Genomic DNA, 19,844 nt, shown 5'->3' with positions numbered 1-19,844 from the left:
TACATCATCTGGCAGCTAGTTTCATAACGTGAGAATGAAAAACATTTGGATCACCATTCACTTGTTTACTTTTCTCACTATTGAGACCACTTCATATATTACTTTTTCATACACAGAAATTTAATCTTTGTATAGGAAAAAAGTATTTTGTAAAATGTGAAGGACAGCGGCTGCCCAGTCAGTATAACCACTGTACAAGATCTACTCAGCCACTGTAATTACCTTTTTGTTATGAGTGCCCTTTTGTCTGGGTCTTGGTTCAGGTGTGTATCCAACTTTGATGTGCTTATGGAAGGGGTGTGCAAGTAGTGCCCCCCCCAAGTGTGGAGGCTTGGACAAACATTGTGTTATGGAAAACCAAAGTCTGTGTGAAAGTACATATTTGGGAATGCCATCAGTGTAATCCTAAACACATTTAATAAATAATATTGAACTTGCACGTCACAAAATATATTACGGTCATGTCGATAAGCACCAGGAGGGTAGTCGCCCAGGGGATCTTAGTCCCTCTGCTTTTTTGGGAGCAGGGTCCCTATGTCTCCAAGCATCCTACAGTCAGCATGAAAAGGGAGTGTGTTAGTCACTGAGAAGAGTCTTCTAATATGCTTCCTTGCCTTTTCTGTAGATTGGAGCCAATCAGAGTGAAAGGAGGTGAGTCAGCCACTGAGTAGACTCTTCTCAGTTGCTAACGCTCTCCACTTTCATGCTGATTGGCTCCTAGAGATGTTTGTTGTTGTGAGAGAATGCATTAACAAAGATCTCATTCTTAGCAGGAGCAAAAAAGGGTGTACGTGGCTGTAACTATCATGAAGGAACCCTGCAGCTCTGAATTTTCTACTAAACAACTGATAAATACCTATGTAACTTTGTGTCTGGAGACTTATTATTAAGAATTACTTTCCATAATTGTAAGGAGGTGTGTCTACACGTATGCATCCCAGGCACCTAAATGAGGGGAGAGAGCAGCATAGGGACATAAGCAGGTGTCTTATTCCAGTGGTTCCCAAACCTTTCTTCTGCATAGACCACTTGAAAATTGCTGAAGGTCTGAAAGTATCTGAAAATTTACTATGGGCATACGCAAGATAATTAACTCCCATTAGTAATAAGAACAAGAATTTGAGCTGTGAGTATGATATTGTAATTTAAAGGTGTAATTTTAATTTTACTAGTTGTTTATGTCACTACTATTGCCATTACATTCAGTGATATATGGGAATTATGATTTACGAGTAACATTAGTACAAAAAACATTACTAAGGATTCTGTATGGTCTGATACGGGAGGAGGTCCATGGGGGTGACACCATGAGTTACCGCACCAGGTGACACCAACCCTAGTGACGCCACTCCTCCCATCCCTACCTGAAGTTGCTGGGGATTGAAGCTGGGACCTTCCTTATGCAAAGCAGCTGCTCTATCACTGAGCTACAGCCCTTCCTAAAGAACTGGTGCCTGAGTGTGCTTGTTTTCCTCTTCCCTCACCACTCCTTTTTCCTTTCCTGTTGTGTCTTTTAGATTGTATGCTTACACACAGGGATTCTCTTGTTTTTAATCTTTGTAAATGCTTAGTGAACTTTAGGTGTTGTATACATTGTTGTTATTAATAAAAACAATAGTGTTCAGTGCTGCAGTGATTTCTAGGATGGCAGGCAATTAGTTGGGAGCTGATGTTTCATCTTTTCATCCTCTCAAGGGTATGTGACTTTTGAGAATGTGGCTATGCATTTCACAAGGGGCAAGGAAGAGGGGATCAGCATCATTAGGAAAACTAGGGTTTACAGATGTACAAAAAGGCTTTTTTTTAAAAAGCACCCTAAAAGGGAAAAAAACCCAATAGCCTACTGAGGAATAAGCATGCTCAGTATCCACGGGATGTATTGTACAGTAACAGTTTGAAGAGAATAATGGAATGCAAGGCTAGGAAGGAATGACTGGCTGGAACCCTGAACAGGCGCAATCTTTTTAGGGTAGAGGATACACTTCAACATTTTGTTGCAGCTCCCACTTGTACATACTGTACAGCAGGTTTTCCTCTTAGGGCAGTTTCACATGTTGCCCGGTTGCAAGCAGCATTTGCTGGGTTTACACTTTACTTCTTAAGCATGCACTCTGAGGAGGATTCACAGCGCAACAGCAGTTGGTTCTATAATGATCTGCATCTGGAGAAGGAGCTTGCCGTTCGTGCAAGAGTGGGGAACCCAAGGGCTGCATGCCCTTCTTGGTACCTTTCCAAGGGCTGCATGCTAGCTGTGGAGGGATCCAGGAGCAAAAATGGATGGAGCAATAAATGCACGTTTTACCTTGGTGCAGTAGGCTAGCCTCTACACACTCCTGCATCCGCCACCCAGGAAAGCAAGAGGCATTATCAGCGTTCAAGGACGCAGTCCAGCCAGGCAAAAACATTCAGGGTGAGGAGAGTTCTGAGGGCCAAACAGGGAGGCCCAGATGGCCACGTCTGTTCCCTGGGGCCTGATGTTCCCCATTCCTCTCCAGTTAAATAATCACCACTTTACAGCACAACTCTATGCATGTTTGCTCAAAAGGAAGCCCCGCTGCTTAAAATGTACACAGAACTACGATTAAGATTATATTTATTCCCTGCTTTTTACAAAATACCTCAAAGCAACACTCTGTATTAATTTATCCTTTCACTTACATATAATCTGTTCTGTCATTCAGACTTCATGTGCTGCGTTCGCTCTACATTCAACCTTTTAGGGGCCACATGCCAGTGGGGACAGAGGCAAAAGGCATTTTTTAATCAGGTAACCTCTCTGGCAGACTGTGGGAATGCCGTGGACATCATATATCTTGACTTCAGCAAAGCTTTTAATAAAGTGCCCCATGATAATTCTGATTAGCAAGCTGGCTAAATGTGGGCTGAATGGAACAACTATCAGGTGGATCCACAGTTGGCTACAGAATCATACTCAAGACCAGAGGAGGTGTACCTCAGATAAGAGTGCTTATCAATGGCTCTTTCTCAAAGTGTAAGGACGTAATGAGCGGGGTACCACAGGGCTCAGTCCTAGACCCAGTGCTCTTCAATATTTTTATTAATGACTTGAGTAAGGAGGTGCAGAGAATGATTATCAAATTTGCAGATGATACAAAATTGGGAGGGATAGTTTACACCTTGGAGGACACAAACAAAATTCAAAGGGATCTTGATAGGCTGGAGCATTGGGCTGAAAACAACAAAATGAAATTTAATAGGGTAACTGCAAATTTCTACACCTAGGAAAAAGAAACCAAATGCACAAATGGGGAATATTTGGCTCAGCAATATAACATGCAAGAAGGATCTTGGAACTGTTGTTGAGCACAAGCTGAATATGAGGGAACAGCGTGATGTGGCTGCAAAAAAAGCAAATGCTATTTTAGCCTGCATTAACAGAAGTATAGTTTCCAAATTGCATGAAGTACTAGTTCCCCTCTATTTGGCACTGGTTAGGCCTCATCTTGAGTACTGTATCAAATTCTGAACACAGCACTTTAAGAATGTTGCAGACAAACTGGAACAGGTTCAAAGGAGGGCAACAAGGGGAATGGAAATAAAACCCTATCAGGAGAGACTGAAAGAACTGGGCATGTTTAGCCTTGAGAAGAGAAGACTTAGGGGAGATATGATGGCTCTTAAAGTACTTGAAGGTTTGTCATACACAGGAGGGCCAGGATCTCTTCTTGATTGTCCCAGAGTGCAGGACATGGAATAATGGGCTCAACTTACAGGAACCCAGATTTCGGCTAAACATCAGGAGAAACTTGTTAGAGCAGTATGACAATAGAACCAATGATCTGGGGAGGTGGTGGCAGGGCCGGTTCTAAGGGGCGGCCAGGTGGGGCACTGGCTGAGGGCCCCTGGAGCTACAGAGGGCCCCTGCAGCTACAGACCCCCCCTCAGCGGTTCCTCCACTCCCCTTCTGCAATCTGCAGCAGTAGCCATGGATTGCAGGGTAGGAGCTTCCGCCTGCCCGCCATTCCCTCGCCCCACCTACCTGTCTCCTGCTTTTTAGCATTGTCCTTAGTGAAGATGGCGGCTGCGGTCTCCCTAAGGTACTGAAGCCTCTGCCACCATCTTGGTTGATGGCAGAGATGCGCACGCGTAGCACGCATGTGTGCCATCAACAAAGATGGCGGCGGAGGCTTCATCCCCTTAGGGAAACTGCGGCTGCCATCTTGGTTAATGGCAATGGTAAAAGACAGGAGACAGGTAGGTGGAAGGGGCATGGGGGGGCGCACCCATGCATGCATGCCCGTGCACGCACACACACACACGCCAGGGCCCAGGGCAAGCTGATGCCCAAGGGCCCCGGCATGCCTGGAGCCACCCCTGCGTGGTGGTCTCTCCAACACTAGAGGCGTTCAAGAGGGAGCTGGACGGCCGCTTGTCAGGTATGCTTGAAGTTGGATTCCTGCATGGAGCAGAGGGTTGGACTCTATGACTTTATACACCCCTTCCAGCTATACCATTCTATGATTCTTACGTTCTTATGAGTCTGGGTATTGTAGAGCAGTTTGAGAAAGCTTTGACTCCCTTGTCACAGTAGGCTAATTTCAACATCCACTCTCTATCCTGTAGCTAGGCAAGAAAGAGGCTTGATCAGAGTTCAAGGATACTCTGTTTTTGTTGTTAAGTGCCTCCAATAGTCTGTATTAAAATGCAGAACAACTAATCAAACATTTAAAATCAATGGCACAGAATAAAACAAGAATCATAAAAGTGTTCAACCATCAACAAGAATTTGAAAAAGACAAATCCTATCCCACCTCACTAAAAGGTGAACACGAAAACAGGCAAGAATTGCAGCCTTGTTTTCTTCTAGGTGCTTGTTTATCTTTAGGAGAAGAGAAGGTCAGCCAATTGCAGGTGTTCTTGCAACTCTGTAATGGGAAAAACCTCAAGGTGGAATTCTCCCTTCCCCCTCCAAAACTTTTAAAGATACAGAAGGCCTCTTGGAGACTGGGCCTGGCAACCAAGAGGTCTTCTGTATCTTTAAAAGTTGTGCAGAGGGAAGAAGAATTCCACCTTGTGGTTTTTCCCATTACAGGGTTGCAAGAACACCTGCACTTGGCTGACTTTCTCTTCGCCTAAAGATACAGGATCAGTCTCAGGCCCTGAGCCTAGCAACCCTAGAAGGGCGAGGTGTTTGGGGAGTTGGCTGGGGTTGGGGGGCTGTTTGGGGAGTTGGATTGTGTATTTGGGTGTGCCTTGGGTGTCTCTGTGCATTTGGTAGCGCTGTGGATTGGGGTGTTTGGGGATACCAGTGGGTGGGAGTGCCAGGGGGTTGGTGCGCAAAGCACACAGGGGGAAGCCCCTAGTAAATAAAAATATATGTCAATTCCTTCTCCTTCTGACACATCTCCCCTCTCAGCCTGCTGCCTCTCACCCAAGACTCTGTGCATCCACCCTGGCTCTCATCCAGGGCCCAAAGTAGCTCACCCCCCAGATCTCACAACAAAGAGGGTTGGACAGCATCCCAGTCTCACTGGAGGCACCAAGATCAATAGAACTTCCTCAGGCTGCCCACAGCTGTGTTCCACTCAGCAGTCAACACACACCCAGTTCCAGGCCACAGCAGATTTAGCTTGGTGAGTTTCCCAGGGGATCCCAAGGATAGCAAATACAGCACTCTTCCTTCAGGGTGTTCAGGGCAGTGCATGCGATTAAGGGTTATCTCACTGTGTTATCTTTTTATTTGTTTGCCTGTTCTTCTGTGACAATTACATACTTTTCATCTATCGCATGTCCTACACATCAGATTGTATCCAGTTAAATCATATTCACGTAGTACTATTGAAATCAGTGGGCTGTTTGGGGGTCTCACCAGAAGTCTTTTCCCTAAAGCCTTTTTTTTTTTGTACTTCTGCAAACCTTGAAGTTCCCCACAGCCTGCTACTGCCTTGGCAGTAAAAAGACAACAATAAATATCAGTTTGCTGCCTTTTCATGATACCCAGCAGTCACCTCAGTCTGCCTCAGCCCTCGCTGACCTGGTGCCCATCAGATGTTTTGGATTACAACTCCCATCAGTCCCAGCTAGCAAGGCTGATGGGAGTTGTAGTCCAAAGCTTCTGGAGAGCATCAGTTTGGCAAAAGTTGCTCTGCCTAATGGTTGGCCTGGCCCTGTATTATGTGGTCAGAGAAAAAGAGCTGCATCTAATGTTTGCCCTGCTCGGAGAATGCCCATGGAAGTCAATGGACATGGCTAATTTGGGTTTATTAATTTCAATGGGTCTACTCTTAGAACTTAGTTGAATTCAAGCCAGAGCTGTGTTGCACCATCACATTTTATTGTGGCCAACAGTCCTGTAGGAAGAACCCTTTGTGGTCCCCTCAGTAACACCTTCCTATAAATACAGAGATCTTCCTCATACTTTCCTTCAGGGTGGGAGGCTTTTGGCTCTCCAAATGTTGTTGGACTCCAAATCCTGTCAGCCCCAGCCAGCATGACCAATGGTCACAGGGATTGTGGGAATTGTAGTACAGGGGCATCTGGACCGCAACTGGTTCCCCACCCCTGCGTCTGCTTCATTTAATGGTCAGATCAAGTTACCCCAATTTAAAGGCCTGTCACGTCCCCTCCGGTTACAAAATAGCCCTGAGGAGAAAGAGCAGCTGAGGCCTTGAAGTTCCTCATCAGTAGTTAACAACACCTGCTCAGACCAGACTAAGCAGGCACAGCTCTTCTCCATTATGGCCACATGCCTTTCTATTTAAATTGTAGCAATTCTGAATTTGCATTTATACATATAAATTAGCATATGCAAATCTGTGCCATTTATTGGGGGGGAAGCGATGCCTAAGAGCCCACCTCACTCCCTCACCTGTAAGCAAAATTGCCAAAGTCATCCGTAGGTAAATTAAGGGCACGAGATGAACGTCGGCGGCTGTGAGTGCGCATGCTCGTGCCAGAAGCGTGGTGCGTGTCCCTGTATCATAATAAAAGTCTTTCCTTTCTTTCTTCGCCCCCTGGCTGTTTATTCACTGAATCTGGCCTGTCGTCATCGTTTCAAAAAGGAACCCGCTTGGCTTGAGCTGCGCAGAATAGCGCTGCAAAAACTCCGTTAACAATAAAGCAAGGTATGGACTCTCTCCAGGAGTTAGTTTTGCACGCAGGGAAACTCGGGGTGCTTCTATTAAACAAGCACCTTTCCTTCTCCCATGGCTCTTTCCCATTAGGACGGTGCGGGAGGGGGGGAAATCACCCCCAATCTTTAAAATTGGAAAGAGCCAGGTTCAAATCTTTTCAGGTGCTAGATCTGCACAAAATAATTCAAATTCTTAGGGACTAGCCGCTAGTCTTCGGGATCATCCCATTTCTGTACAAGGTGTTCCCTTCCCTCCTCCCCATTCCTATCTTGTCTCCTCCCTGTTCACCCCCCCCCATGGATTTGACTCTCCGGTTCTCCAGCCCAAGGAGTGCAATGTCTGGCTTCCCCACATTTTATTCCTTCTCCTCTGCAGGATGTTCGGTTCGTGGTCAGTGTAGTTTTTTGGGGGGTAGGTTATTTCGTTCCTAAAGAGATACTGGACTGCATTTTCCTTTGAGCCTTTTTCTTCTCCTCCCCCCCCCCCCGTGTCCCTTGCCCTAATGTTTTGTTACTAGCAGTCCCGGCCTTGGCAAACATTTATAAAGTTACTGTGGGTGGGTGCAGGCATTCTAAAAGAAGCCATGAAATCCAGACCAGTCCTAGATTCTCTCTTGAAGGAAATCCAGTAGGGTTCTCTCTCAGCTCTACTTGAAGATGCGGTTGGGGATTGAACCTGGGAACTTCTGCACGCAGGGCAGATACTCTACCACTGAGCTACAGCCTGTTCTCATCTTCTTGTGGAAAATGATGAATAAATGTAATTAATAAAAATAATCAGCATGCTACTGCAAACATGCCCACCCTGCTCCTGGGAGGAAACAGACCAGAGCACTGGCCTAGCATTGCATGTGAATCAGGGCTTATGGTTTGTTTCTCTGACAACTAACTACAAGGAATAGCTGTGTATTCTTGGCTTACCATGATGTGTGATGCAGACTATTGTGTGTACAAATTCAGCCCTGGTTATTGGTGGCCTCCACTGTTTTGCAAGAGCACGTACCAGGTAGATTAAAGCGCTCTGTCACCCTACCAAAACAAATCTACTTTTTACTAAAGAACAGTCTTTTTGCAGTTAGGAAAGTGATGGGGAAATGCATTGAAAAGTGTGAGATGAATGAATGATTCACGGAAAGATGTATTAACACTCCACAAGCAAATCAGGATGTATATGGAACAAGTGCTCACTGTCGTGTAACCACCCCATAAACAAATCATTCCGAACAAATGCTCAATAAAAGACATTTTTGTTTACCCAGGCTTTTGGTGGTTGAGTAAGCCTCTGCTGTGCGGCTCATCATTTAGTGGGTGAGGTAGGATTTGGCTTTATTGTGTTGCTGGATGAGCATTTTAGGAATTTTGTATCGTACATCATTTTAAATCCAGCTTTGAATTGTTTTTACCTGTTTATTTTGTTGTTAAGTCGCTCTTGGAGACATTTCGTTTTGTATAAAGCAACTAACAAATAGGGACATAGGAAGTTGCCTTATGGTGAGTCAGACCATTGGTCCATCCAGCCCAGTATTGTCCCTGCTGACTGGCACAGGCTCTCTAGGGTTTCAGACAGGAGTCCTTCCTAGCTCTACCTGGAGATGCCAGACTCAAGATCTGAATGAATAGCATGCAATTAAGAATAATAATAAGTACTACTAATAATAATAATCTACTCCAACACCCTTTTTTCCACATGGCGGCTAAGAGAATGCTTTTGGGATCCTTTCAAAGTAGGGTATGAATGCACACTGTCCCTGCTTATGGGCTTCCCATAGACATCTGGTTGACCACTGTGGGATATAAGAGCATAAGAGGCTGCTGAATTCAGGTCAAAGGCCCATCAAGTCTACCATCCTGTTCTCACAGTGGCCAGTCAGATGCCTCAATGGGAAGCCGACAAGAAGGCCCTGAGTGCCACCGCACTCTCCCCTCCTGCAGGTTCCAGCGACTGCTCGAAAGAAGCATATACTGCCTCCAACGTGAGAGGTAGAAGACAGCCAGTCGTGGTGAGTAGCCATTGGTAGCCTTGTCCTCCTCCATGAGTTTGTCTGACCCTCTTTTAAAGCCATCCAAGCTGGTGACCATCACTGCCTCTTATGGGAGCAAATTCCACAGTGCAATGGACTAGATGGGGCCTTTGGCCTGATCCAGCAGGACTCCTTATATTTGTATGTAATGATGCAGCTTCTCGCTGTTCTTTACCCTGAGAATTTGGTGAGGTATCCTGTCACTGGACTTGGAGGGTCCACATCCATGCTGCTATTTTTAGTAGCTGCTGACAGACCTGGCATCCATCCTTTTAAACACAAATTTGTTCCGTTAGTAGGTATTGCCTCACTTGGTCTGTGTTTCTCATTCTGAACTCAGGCAAGGGTCTGATGTAGTTTTGAACATCTCAGTCGCTTTGTGTAGGACTCCAGGGGTGAGCAGCTATCACCTTGGATTTCTCCTTCCCAGTTAACATTGTTTTCTTTTCCCCCCACCCATAACACCATTTGTTCCTGTTGAGAAGGATAGGAAGCTGTCCTATACTGAGTCAAACAATCTAGCCCAGTAATGTCTACTCTGACTGGCAGGGTCTCCAGAGTTTCAGGCATGGGGTCTCTCCCAGCCCTGCCTGAAGACACTGGGGATTGAACCTGAGGCCTTCTGCACACAAAGCAGATGCTCTACCCTACTGAGCTACGAAGGCTACCGTTCTGTATGCAAGCCAGGGCTGCTGCTCAGTTGGAAAGACTGTGTGTGTTTGTGTTGGGGGAGATCTTTGGGGCCGCCACAAACCATGCTTCTGGGCTGCAGTTGACCACATGGCCCCTGGCTATTGCTGCTGCTTTGGGAGGGGGGAGGGGTTTGCCCTCCAGATTCCTTTTTGCTCAGCCTAGCAGCGCTGAACTCTTCCTGTAGGGATTGAGGCACATTAAGAGGGACAACAGATGCCAGAAAAACAGGCCTCGATTAGCAAACTTGTTTCTCATCTGAAGGGACGCAATTTCCAGCATGGAGAGGGTGGAACTGGGATCTAATTAGAGGTAGGATCAATTTCTTATATGCTCATTTTGAGATGTGGGTAAGAAAAATGTAGGTGTTGAAAAATCATATATAGGCATGTATGTATGTATTTTTGAAGTGGGAGAGCGGCTGATGCAGGGAGGGCTGTATGAAATACAGCAACAAGGGGCTTGTGTAGGGTACCAAGTGAAATTGGAGGTGGGGGGGGTTGGCCTATAAGTACCCAGTACGTTCAGAGAATCCATTGTGCCGGAGTGAGAGAGTGAGCTCTTTCCAGCGCTGGGCTGCATTTCCAGAGAGACCACGTGCAGCCAAGAAAGCATTTTGGGGGGGGGCAGATTTTTTGGGGGGAAAGATAAAAAGGAAGATGCTGCCTCTCTGTGTCTCTTTCTGGGTCCAGGAGGAATAGGGCTGAGGAAAGATAGAATTTTTGGAACGGTGTGAATGGAGTTTTGTAAAGGGAGAATGATCCCAAAGTGTGTGGGGCAGACGGAGCTGTTTATTATGTTTGTTTATTACTTGAGAGACTGCCTTAGCCCTTATATACCCAGTAGGTCACTGCGTTCTGCAGGACAGTTTCTTCTTCAAGTCCCTAAAATGTCAGGTGCCTGCTCCACAGGAACTCTGAGCAGGCACCCACTATCAGAGCGATCCAACTAGGAGGAAGCCGGCCGAAGTGGTACCGGTGCAAGAGAAGCCGGCGTAAAGTTCTACTGCATCCAACTGCCGTACAGGAGCATCTGGGTTGGCTGAATGCCGGCTCAGCTGGGAGCTGCGCGCAGGGACCAGAAAACAAAAGCCTGCTCTTCTAAATACCCCTGCTGGGGAGTAAGCCCTCACCATTGACTTCTACTGTATTAATTTTATTACATCAACCTTTTCCCCTGTGTAGCTTTTGGCTGAATTGGGACCTGCAGGAGCACTCCGAACATGTGTTGGATGTGGCCTAAGTTTCTTCATCTCAGTCCCTCCCCTGACACACCCTTGACACAGCCCCAGAACACCTCTTTTTCAGGACTTTGGCTGAGCTGGCTGAGCCCTGGCTGAGCTGAACTGAGGGACTTAGCCAGCATAGCCCCGCTGAGCCAGGACCCAGCTAGCTCAGGTGGAGATTAACTGAATCCAATTCCCCTCAGCCCAGTGGAAATGTGAGTTGGATTGTGTGCTATCTGTAATTTCCAGAAACAATCGAAGTCGTTTTTTTGTTTTTACAAGCTTTTTCAGCTGTGTGTGTGTGTGTGTGTGTGTTTTAGTGTCTTAGTGTATGATTGTAAGCCACCTTTTACTGCATGATTGTAAATCTCCTTGAGAGTTGTGTGAAAGGCAATTAATAAATTAATAATTAATACAATTTAATAGTTTATTAAGTGAATTTATATAGCTGCCCCATAGCATAAAAGAACTTTGGGTGGCTCACAAACCAAATAAAACAAATAAAATACAACATACAATAAAAGCTATTAAAAACTGAACACACAATTAAAACATGGATTTTTTTTAATGAAGAGGATCTGACCCTAACCTGTGGCCCTCCAGGGTTTTTTTTAGCCTCCCATCTCCCACCATCACTGGCTACCAGGAGGGCTTGTTTCAGTAAATGAAAATGGAACTCTTATAGCAGATAGCAACAAAGATTTCAAAGACTGTAGGTGAAGTTTAGCTCTGTGGTTGCTTTTTCCTGAGTTGTGTTTCCCCCCTGATCTTGGGGACTAAATCAAGCTATGTCTGCAATTTAAGCATTATCCTATAAATGAATAGCAAACACATTATCAGATTGTGGATCCTTACATTGCCCAAACAACACCATCCACTCACAAGAGGGAGGTAGTAGCAAGCTTGGGAGAGTGCCAAAGTTTGCAGAAATACAAGAAAACTTTAGGAAACAGCCCAGGGGGGAGCTCCCAAAAATACAGTGAGGACTGAGCATGCTCTGTGGCCATTAGTGATTGCTGGTTCCTGTTGTTGGGAATGGAATGGAGCATCCTGGTGTGACACCATAGGGTAGCTATGCCGGGGCTAGGATTTGCATTTGATACAGGCAAGGTAATAAAAGACACCAGCTTCATAAGGTCTAACAAAATATTTATTAAAGACAGGGTTAAGAAACAGCAGATATTTACAGCCCTTTGTGCCTGTTAGGACATTTGTTAAGAGCTATGACAGTTTCCTGTGGGTCAAGGTGACTGTGCTCTCTGGGCCCTCCTGGACATGGTCTGATGTCTGAAAACCCCTGTGCTCTGTACAGGCCCTTCATACTAAAAAGATGGCTGATTTTCGGTTGGGTCATCCTTAGTCTTGTGCTTTTAAGTGGCCAAGAGATTATTATTATTTGTTGAATTTATATGCCACTTTTCCATACAAATATGCTCGGAGTGGCTTACAAAAATGCAAATGACGACATTAATAGCAATCAATTCAAAAACGTAACAATAGTTTCAAATCATTTCAAAACATAACAATCCAACAAAACAGTAACTCCAATTGATTACCTGCCACATCAAGCAAATACTCTCTAGTTGTTTACATGCTGCTTTCCCACAGCTTCAGCTGATCTAACTGCTGTAGCCAAAACATCCTGATAAGACACCAGGTGCTGTGTACTGTTTCCTGTCCTGATGTTCTTACGCTGTGAAATGAGCCTGCATTTCACAGCTTAGCAAAACCAGAGCTGTAAGAAAGCTTTAAAATAATGGTTCTGCCTAACACTACAAGCCTCAGTATAATGGCTTTCTAATAAGCATGGATCCAGGCCCTTGAAAGCATGCTAAAGGGAGGTGTGCTATAGGGAACGTGCTCATGTCACTTAATCCATGTGTGCAAACTCTTTTATGTGATATTTATTTATAAATAAATAAAATAAATAAATAAATAAATATTATACCTGGAAAAAGGCTTGGCTAGCTAGTTAGAACCCTGTACAGGAGTAGTCCACATTGCAGTTCTCCTTGTTTCCTTAATTTGGTATATCATTTGTCTCTCTCCACCCATAGTAGGCTTCCCAAAAAAAGATATATAGATCTCAGACATGATCTCTATTAAATTTTCTTTAGGTTCCCTTTAATGTTGTAGCCCAGCAGAATGACTGCTTGCTTCCAGGGATATCTTTTGGTATGATATAGCTACTTCTGTAAAGTGATGCTTGGTGTGGGTTGGGCCGTCTTTTAACCTTGCAAGCAAAGCTGGTTGAAAATGCGGGACAGTACAAAGACTGACTGGACAGCGACTTTGTCTTTCAGATGCCAGTAAATTTCAAAGAGGTTGCTGTGTATTTTCCAGATGATCAAAGGCCTCTGCTGGATCCAGATCAAAGAATCCTGTACAAGAGCATCATGCAGGAGGTGGATGGGAATGTGGGCTTTCTGGGTAAAGATCCATTCATCCTTTTTTCAGTAGATGTTTGGGGGCTCAAAACATTAATTTTCCCACTCGTGTATATGTCTCACAACATTCCTTCTGTTTCCAATACTAAGAGGAGAGCGTTGATAATTATGGTAGCCGAAATGGCACTACTTGTATACAAGAGAGGGAGATTGGCAAGCTTGGGGGGGTCTTCAAGATTTGCAGAAGAATAAGACATTTTTAGAGGGGAACTTGAGCGAGGGACCCCAAAGCAACCCAATGAGGACTGAGCATGCTAAGTGGCCGCAGGATGTTGATTGTTGGGGAGTGGGGAGAAATGGGTATGGAATGGAGAGACTGGAATCTTGAACAGCAGCACTCCATGCTGTAACATTTTGTTGCAGGTCCCATTGGTTTATATAGAAAGGTATCAAATGCAGCAGGGGTTGGGAACCTGTTTCAGCTCCAGGGCCACATTCCCTTTTGGGCCACATTCCCTTTTGGGCCACATTCCCTTTTGGGCCACCTTTCGAGGGCCACACCAAAGTGGTGGACAGGCCCAGAGGCAAAAGTGGGCAGGGCAACAATATACATATTTCTATGCTTACCTAAGGCAAGCTGTATTTGAGAAATGGGGAGCCTCAGGCCTAGGGCTGAATGTGGCTCTTCCAAAAGGGGCTCTCCTCCAACCACACCGCTCAACAGCCCTGACTCACACCAGTGTTTTGGCCTGGCTGGGATGTGTCCATGAATGTCGATGATGACGCTTGTCTGGATGTAGGATAGAGAGGGGTGTGTGGAAGAGTGTATAGAAACTAGCCTACAATACAAAAGTAAAATGTACTTTTGTTGCTCCACCCACTTTTGGCTCTGGCCCTGCCCACCACAGCTCTCCGTCTGAAAAAGGTGTGCGGTTGGACTGCAAATCCTGGAGATTTCCTGGGCTTTGTCTACTGCAGCGGCCTCCCTCTCTGTTTACAGGCCCAATTTAAAGTGCTAGTTTTAAGCTTTAAAGCCTTGAACAGCTTGGGACCAGATTTCTTGAAAGCCCCTTTTTCATATGTGTCTACCCTAATCTTAAGGTCTTCTTCAGAGGCTTTGCTCTGAATGTCCCTGCTGAATGAAGCAAGGTGGGTAACAATCAGAGAGAAAGCCTTTTCGATAGTGGCACCCTGGATATGTGACCACACTTGGAATACTGTCTACAGTTTTGGCTGCCGTACCTCAAAAAGGATAGTGTAAAGCTAGAAACGGTGGAGAAAGGGGCAACCAAAATTAATATAGAGCTGGAGCAGCTTCCCTACAAGGAAAGGTTTGGTGTTTTTCAGTTGTGGGAAAAAGTGAATCAGGGATAACATGATGCATGATATGGAAAAAGTGGCCAGAAAGTTTTTCTTCCTCTTTCCTATTACTAGCACCTAAGGCCATCCAGCGCTACTGAACGTTGGAAGATTCAGGACCAATAAAAGGAAGTACTTCTTCACACAGTGCAGAGTTAAACTATGGAATTTATTACCATTAGACGTAGGGATGGCCACCAACTTCGCATGCTGCTTGAACATCAGAAATGATAGCAAATGTTTGTTTGGGTACGTGCATAAAGAAATTCAGTAACAAATATGAGGTGGTGGTGGTGGTGAACTTTTGTTATTGTTGCTATTCAACAACAGTGAGTCAGAAACTCTTGCTCATCTACTGTATATCACTCAGAGACCTACCAGTCAATCCCAGTCTACCCTCTTCCCACTCCATGTGACAGCACAGACTGAGACTTCTGGCATCTTAAAATTTATTATTATGTTATCATTGACTATATTAATATAGCCATTCTATAACAGAAGTTGTCTGGGTGGCTTGCAAAGTAATCTCTGCAATCCCATGTGTTTTTAGTTGGAATTAAGTCCCACTGAGTTCACTTATTCCCAGGTAAGTGTGTGGTAGGATTGCAGCCTTGTTGTGGCATAAGCTTTCATGAACTAGAGCACACATCCTTAATATACTCCTGACTCTCTTCTGAATAAGCACTGTGTTATAATCTTCTGTTTCTTCTAACAGGTGAGCAGGCAAATGAGAACAAAGAGGATATTCAGATGCAAAAGGCAGAGCAAGGCAAACAAACAGGGTCATCACCAGGATTAGCAGGAGAAACAGTTTCCCAATGCCTTGAGAGAGGAGAAACTGTAGTAAATTACTGCAAGCCAGGGAAGGAGGTGGACCACCACTTATCAAAGAGAATGGATAATGCCATTTCTAGCACGGAAGGCCCCCAGGATCTTGGCAAAAGCCCAGCCAGAAAGCGAATCCGCAAATCTCAGAGCCCAAGGATGTGCAATGAGTGTGGAAAGACCTTTGCGCAGGCCTCAAACCTTCTGGCACATAAAAGAATCCACACAGGCGAGAAGCCATATAAATGTGTACACTGTGGGAAAAGTTTCACCGAACGGTCAAACCGTAACAGGCATCAGAGGACCCATTCAGGAGAGAAACCATATAAATGTGTTGATTGTGGGAAAAGTTTCAGCTTTCGATCGGACCTCATTAGACATGGAATTACCCATACAGGAGAGAGACCATATAAATGTTCGGATTGTGGGAAAAGCTTCAGTCATGCCTCAACTCTGATCAGACACGAGAATATCCATACAGGAGAAAAGCCCTATTCTTGTACAGACTGTGGGAAAAGCTTCACTCAGAGTTCATCCCTTCTAGCACATAAAAGACTCCACACAGGAGAGACGCCTTTTATGTGCCCTGTTTGCGGGGAGAACTTTAACTGGAAGTCTCACCTTGTTACACATAAAAGAACACACACAGGGGAGAGGCCATATAAATGTTCAAAGTGTGGGAAAAGTTTCATAGAAAAGTCAAAGCTGAATAGACACCAGCGAACCCATCTGGAAAAAGAACTTTACGAATGCGCAGAGTGTGGGAGAATCTTTAGTATTCGATCCAACTTGATTAGGCATGAGATAGCCCACAGAGGAGAGAAATCGTATACATGCTTCAGCTGTGGGAAAAGCTTCAACCAGTCATCAAAGCTGATGAGACATGAAAGAATTCACACTGGAGAGAAACCCTATTCCTGCACAGACTGTGGGAAAAGTTTTAGCCAGACATCTGAGCTCCTCCGACATGAGAGGATCCATACGGGAGAGAAGCCATATAAATGCTCCATCTGTGGGAAGTGCTTCAACCGGAGATCACACCTGAATACACATGGGGCAACCCATGTCGGAGACCAGCCATATGAATGGCCGGACAGCCGGGCAAGTTACAATAATAGTTCCCTTCTTATGTCAAGCGTGAATCTGCCTGAACAGATCTATACAGAGAACCAACCCTATAAATGCTTGGAGGATGAAAAAGACTACAATCACCGCTCCCACCTTATTGGTGGTGTTAATCCACATGGTCAAGCACAGATAGGAGGCCAGCTGTGCAAATGTCCAAACAGTGAAACAAGCTACAGTCATTGCTCCCTCCTTATTACTGGCATCAACCCACAAGAAGGGATCCACACAGAGGACCAGCCGTATAAATGTTTGAACCACGAAACGTGCTATAACCATGGCCCATTTTTTATATCAAACATGAATGCACATGAGGGGGTCTCTGCAGGAGGCCAACCATATAAATGCCTAAGTGGTGATGATGAAAGCTACAATAACTCCTCCGTCCTTAAAATGGATGTGAGCACCCACAGAGAAGAGAAGCTGTTTAAGTGTTCTGAGTGCGGAAAGACCTTCAACTGGAGATCACACTTCATTAGGCACAAGAGAATCCACACAGGAGAAAAACCCTACTGCTGTCCAGACTGTGGGAAAAGCTTCAATCGGAGGTCGCACCTTGTTAGGCATGGGAGAACCCATGTAGGATTGAGGCCATATTTTCAGGTTGAGGGAGTTTTAGTTCAGGATCCGATTATCTTGAACCCAAATGAATCTATACATGAGGGAGATTGTGTAAACACACAGCCTTCGGTCATGGCTCATATTATATCACAGACTGGAGAAGTCATACAGGAAACAAGTCTTGTGAATATTCAGTGACATGTCAGTCAGATCTTATTAAACATTAAAGAACCCAGACAAGGGAGGAACCTCTATGATGGGGAAACTTTCAGTTGTATATCAGTACCTGCTAGATAAAGAATACTTGCAAAGGAGAAACTATAGCCTAGTTCACAGTAAACGACTTTTAGTTCCAAAGATTGCCAGAGGGAGCTATTTCACCCTTATTTTAAAAATGGAAACTGTCTGCACATAGAAGAGTAGCATGTCAAGGAACCATTGGCCCTCCAGATGTTGCTTAACTATGACTCTCATCCTCTCTGACCATTGGCAATGCTAGCTGGGGTTGATGGGAGTTGTAGTCCACCAAAACATCTGGAGGGCCACACGGTCCCCAACCCTGCTTAAAAGTCATTTTGTATACTCCATGTTTCTCCGCAGGAAGCACTTCCCTGCAGGAAACATCATGCAGCTCACATATAGATAGCAATATATGATGATCATACACATTGGTGTGTGATCAACTACAGCTTCCCAGCACATGTGAATGCAGAAATATACAAATCTGTGGGTTATTCACACAAAACAATCTACTTCTTGCATTTAAAGCCTTTCTATATACCAAAGGGATAAAGTGTGAACCAACCTGTTCAGAGATGTGGAGCTTATAGCCTTCTGGATGTTGGACTCCAACCCCCATCAGCCCCTGCCAGCAAGCCAACTGTTAAGGAATGATGGGAGCTGTAGTCCAACAACACTTGGGACTGCCACAGGTTCCCATCCTTATTGCACATGCAATTAATTATTTTAGGATCTTGGTGTTAACTAACTTTAACAGAATACTAAATGTGCAAACAGAAACCATTGTTTTCATTGTTCTACTATATCCACAAGCATGCTTATAAATCATTTCACTTTTATTCATACAAATTCCTTTGTTTTAGAGTCATGCACACAGTCACATTCCATTGAACCACTAACACGACAATTGCTGAACTGTTTTTCAGACAGCTTAATATGCTGTTGTCTCTTGGGGAATAATGGGTATGGAAGATGGCATTTCTTATGCACATTTCTCTCTACCTGTCCTCATAACACTCGAGTTCCCGCAACAATCCCTCAAGGATATAAAAATGCTGGTTGTATTCATTTCTTTTGTAGTGTATGATTTTTTTTCATTCCTTTCTAAACCTGTGTAGATTTGTACTAAAATATATTGTCTTCCAAAAGAATAGATCCTTTGCCATATAATAAGAGTCTGGAATTGGAAGGCTAATCTGTAATATTAAGTGGGTTTTTTTTCTATTGACAATTTTTATTAAACTTGTTTGAAATGAAAACTACTAAAGATTTGTCCTGTGTATTTCTATAATACTAACTACAGCTTTTACTTAGCACCATAGCATTTTCAAAGCACTTCTCATTTAGTATCTACTTTTTACCTGGGCTTTTGTCCCTTAATTTGAAGGGCTTTAGATAGCAGTGGCCTCTTAATGTAGCATGTCCTGCAAGTCCTATCTTTATTTGTACTGATCTGTTTTTTGGTGGTGGTTTTAATGGGTTTGCTTGTTATAATTGGTTTAAATCTTATTGTAAGTTGCTTTGGGTTGCTTTGCAAGGAAAGCAACTAATGTTAATAATAATAACAATAACAACAATATCTCAGAAATCTTTACAACAACCATGTAAGGTCTGTCAATTGTATTACACCCATAAATACGTGTCACCTATCTCCTTTCAAATACTTCCTCAAAAACTTAATCTTTTTCAAGATCCTTTGCCAAAGTATAGGCCCTTAATCCTCTTTCCTCAAAATAACAATGTTTTCAGCACGTAGAACTACATTTTCCCATATTCACTATAGCTCAGAGGTAAAAGCACAGGCAAAAGGTCCCAGGTTCAGTCCCAAGCATCTGCAGGTAGAGCTGGGAAGGACTTCTGCCTGAAACCCTGGAAAGCTGCTGCCGGTCAGCATAGACAATTCTGAGGTAGGTGGCCCAATGGTCTGACTTAGTATAAGGCAGCTTCCTATGTTTGTCCTATGGTATGCTGCAAAGGAGCAGGGACCTATTTTTCCCCTAGGAAATCCTATAAGGTGCCACGTTCACTGATCGTGCTGCATAAATAATGTTTTTAAAGATTATAATATATATCCTGTACACTCCCTCCCCTTTGCTTTTCTCCTCACTACCACCTTGTGAGGTAGATTAGGCTGAGGGAGACTGACGGGATTAAAATCACCCAGTGAGCTTTGTGGCTGAACAGATTTGAACCAGGGATCTGAACTGCCATTCAACACTAACCACTGCACCCCACTGCCTTTTCTATGATACTCAGAAGTGGGGTGATAAAAAGTTGTTTTTTTAATCTAGAATAACAATCACTCCTATTTCTCCTCA

The 19,844-nt window shown here is 44.4% G+C and overlaps 1 protein-coding gene across 5 annotated transcripts; it reads left to right on the top strand.

Moving 5' to 3' along the window:
• The first annotated feature begins 6,908 nt into the window (after positions 1–6,908).
• On the top strand, positions 6,909–18,775 carry LOC133381086 (zinc finger protein 436-like). Of its 5 annotated transcripts, XM_061619600.1 has the most exons (4): positions 6,909–7,085; positions 8,954–9,093; positions 13,333–13,459; positions 15,491–18,775. In XM_061619600.1, the coding sequence occupies exons 2-4, from the start codon at positions 8,965–8,967 to the stop codon at positions 17,482–17,484; spliced, it is 2,250 nt and encodes a 749-aa protein (XP_061475584.1). In that variant the 5' UTR covers positions 6,909–7,085; positions 8,954–8,964; the 3' UTR covers positions 17,485–18,775. The 5 variants fall into 5 exon arrangements, with proteins under 5 accessions (XP_061475584.1, XP_061475585.1, XP_061475587.1 ...); XM_061619601.1 differs by lacking the exon at positions 8,954–9,093 and having other exon boundaries at positions 6,912–7,085; XM_061619603.1 differs by lacking the exon at positions 8,954–9,093 and having other exon boundaries at positions 6,913–7,085; positions 13,373–13,459.
• The last annotated feature ends 1,069 nt before the right edge of the window (positions 18,776–19,844 follow it).

Source organism: Rhineura floridana, chromosome 3, assembly GCF_030035675.1.
Source record: "Rhineura floridana isolate rRhiFlo1 chromosome 3, rRhiFlo1.hap2, whole genome shotgun sequence".
In the NCBI taxonomy this organism is placed as follows: Eukaryota; Metazoa; Chordata; class Lepidosauria; order Squamata; family Rhineuridae; genus Rhineura; species Rhineura floridana.
The sequence above is the reverse complement of the archived record's forward strand: the minus strand, read 5'-3'. Positions and strand labels throughout refer to the sequence as shown.

Excerpts from the sequence above, each read along its gene's own strand:
- LOC133381086 (XM_061619600.1), top strand. The coding sequence starts at position 8,965 with ATGCCTCAATGGGAAGCCGACAAGAAGGCCCTGAGTGCCACCGCACTC. Across the intron at positions 9,094-13,332 it reads GTAGAAGACAGCCAGTCGTG|ATGCCAGTAAATTTCAAAGA; the intron begins GTGAGTAGCCAT and ends TTTGTCTTTCAG. Across the intron at positions 13,460-15,490 it reads TGGGAATGTGGGCTTTCTGG|GTGAGCAGGCAAATGAGAAC; the intron begins GTAAAGATCCAT and ends TTCTTCTAACAG.